The 2932-nt window shown below is 36.6% G+C and overlaps 1 protein-coding gene across 1 annotated transcript; it reads left to right on the top strand.

Annotated features, from left to right (window-relative positions):
- Positions 1-293: 293 nt before the first annotated feature.
- On the top strand, positions 294-2191 carry LOC102596878 (uncharacterized; the record flags this gene model as incomplete). The annotated part of the gene is made up of 4 exons (XM_006346581.2): positions 294-397; positions 482-626; positions 700-840; positions 1136-2191. Coding segments are annotated over 4 exons (1368 nt in total), but the record flags the coding sequence as incomplete, so codon positions are not given.
- Between the last annotated feature and the right edge of the window lie 741 nt (positions 2192-2932).

Here is a 2932-nt window from a genome sequence, read left to right on the forward strand (position 1 = left end):
TTAGACTAGTAACATAATTAGCTAAATCATAACAGTTTCGTAGTCTAATGTTCTAGTCATAAGAGGCAAATCGAAGATCTTGAGTACTTAGTATGTTCGGAATGAGTCTGATCTAATTATATGCATACATGTTTCAACTTTCTTATAATATGCTTGCTTAGTTCGAGCTGAAAGCAATAGAACTTGTTTTAGATTCGCCTTTGAAAATTGAACATATTTTGAGAGCAATAGTGTTATTTTGGAGAATTCGATGATCAATAGATTCTGATGTAAAAGTTGTGTTAATGCAACAGGCAGATGGCCTTCTAGTTGAGCTCAATATCTCGAGCTGTTACGATTTCTTGGAACAATACTGTCTGCATATCTCGAGTCACCTCGCTACCATGAGTAAACAGAGGTAAATAGTGTTAACTGTGAGGTGAAATGGCCTATTGAGAAATAGGACTAATCACCTATTTTCTGTGTGATTGTTTGTTTTTAGGGAGTGCCCGGAGGAATGCAGAGAAGCTGTATCGACTTTGATGTTTTCAGCAGCAAGACTTTCCGATCTGCCAGAATTACGCGAACTGAGAGATATATTTACTGAAAGATATGGAAATTCCCTTGAATGTTTTGTGAATAAAGAGGTACTTACTCATAAGTCATAACATAATTCCACATAGAACTCGTTTTAAACGTATTCATATTCGTTCTTGACAGATTGTTAGTAAGCTTAAGTCTCAACCGCCTACAAAGGATATGAAGCTTCAGTTGATGCGAGATATAGCAGTAGAATCTGGTGTAAGATGGAATTCAAAGGCTTTGGAACATAAGCTATCGAAACCACAGATAGCTGTACAAGTAAGCCTTCTATACAATTACAACAATTCAATCATTGAAACATTGTAGTCACAAACAAGACATGCTTGTGACACTGTCAGTGTATAGAAGTAAAACGATTCTTACTTAGTAAGGGTAGAGTAATGTGGAGAATCGAAAGGAGTTCCTTTGTCCTTTTCTTGGCCTTCACATATTTTGGCTTCGATTTCATGTGTAGATGTTTTAAAACAAGTTTTTAGTTATCACAAAGTTCATGTCTAAGTTCTGCTTCTGTTTACCTTATATAGTAGTTTCACTTTATACCTATCTTGCACAGGACTTGCCGAAGAGTCATAGCAGTGAAGAGCACAAATTGCACAAGAAAATCGATGAATCAGCTCAGAGGAAAGAACATCAAAAGGCTAAGATTAATCATGAGAATGCAAGGATACATACGACTTCTAAGACGAAAAGGGAACATCATTCATCTCATGGGAGAAAAGAAGTCCCTGGCGATGTACGAAGCTTGCCTAAGGGAAAGGAGATTGGCAAACAGAAAAGAGATAGTATAAATCGCGCATCCAACAGATATTTAGATGACAAACCTCCAGCAAAAGATACTAAAGCGGACATTATTGGAAAAAATGGGCAACAAAATGATCCAAAGATCATTAAAAGTGTTTCTGAAGAAAAATCTGATGACAATACACCATTCTATTATAGACCAATTCAGCCTAGTTACAACAAGTCAAGTGCCTGCATTGTTAAAATCAGTTCAGATGCATCTCCTACAGGCACCACAGGGGAGACACACGGACATATAGAGATGAATCAGCGGGGAGTAAAGATTGTCAAAGAAGAAGATAGTTGTGTAAATGATACAATACAGAAGCCAAAACCGAAATCAGTCAGGACACGACTGCAGCCAACACATGATTGTGAAGAGGACTCGGATAGAAGATTGAGACACGGAAAACATGGGATAAAAATTGCAAGTAGTGATCATGTTGATCAACGCGATGAAGAGGAAAAGATGATGGATAGGCTTCTAATGCACTATACTAGGAAACAGGCTTCTAAAAATGAAGTTAAAAAACCAAAATCAGTTGTTAAATTAGCTGAAGTTGAGAGAAGTGAAGTATCAAGGAAGAGATCGATTCGTGTTGAATTGAAACAAGCAGGCCCTCCAGTGACACTTCGAGAAGGAGACACTCAAGCAAATCGCGATATGTTGAGTCCAAATGGGCATATACATCCCAAGATGCCAGATTACGATGACTTTGTCACTCGACTGGCAGCTCTCAAAGGGAACTAATTAAGTTGTAGTAAATTAGATGGAATTAACCATTGTACCATTCTTCATATAACTAACTGTTTTCTCATCATATTCTTTATTGATTTACCTTTAAAAAATTAGACGTAACACTTTCAAATGTTAAAATATATTGAGTATCTAACTAAGAAAACAGAATTGGAACTTTCATTGAACAGAGAAACAGAATTACATTTTCTGAATTGGAAATCACATTATTCTCTAAATGCCTTGTGTTGGGTTTTAAAAGGTGTGAATGGAAAATGAAGAGTTGCGACTTTTATGAAGAGTTGTGACTTTGATGAAAAGTTGCGACTATTATGAAGAGTTGTGACTTTTATCAAAAGTTGCGACTTTTATCAAAAGTTGTGACTTTTATGAAAAGTTGTGACTTTTATGAAAGGTGGTGACCTTTCCGAAAGATTGTGACTTTTCAAAGGTTTGTGACCTTTCCGGTAAGGCACAATAAGAACCTTTTCACACTACCCTCTGTTTTCTATAAATTGAGGGATTTCCTCTCATTTTAAAAGAATCAAATTCTGGACTTCTTCTTCTTCTACTAAATCTAGTATTCTAAGTGTACTTTACTGCCGTTGAGTGGCTCGCTGACACCAGCGTTTTGGGTATCAATACACTGGTGATTGAGATCATTCTATCCTGGGAGGACATATTCCAAATCAAACCTCGGATACTAGAGGGGAATAATTTCCTTAAGGGGACACTGTGCATTCAGTGGGCTTGATCTTCTTTCTGTTTTTCCAAATTCTGGTATGTGTTACAGATTTTAGATTTGTGAATTAATTTATGTTCTTCTGTTCTTCA

The sequence above is a fragment of the Solanum tuberosum genome, unplaced genomic scaffold (genome assembly GCF_000226075.1).
Source record: "Solanum tuberosum cultivar DM 1-3 516 R44 unplaced genomic scaffold, SolTub_3.0 scf00078, whole genome shotgun sequence".
NCBI classification, from domain to species: Eukaryota; Viridiplantae; Streptophyta; class Magnoliopsida; order Solanales; family Solanaceae; genus Solanum; species Solanum tuberosum.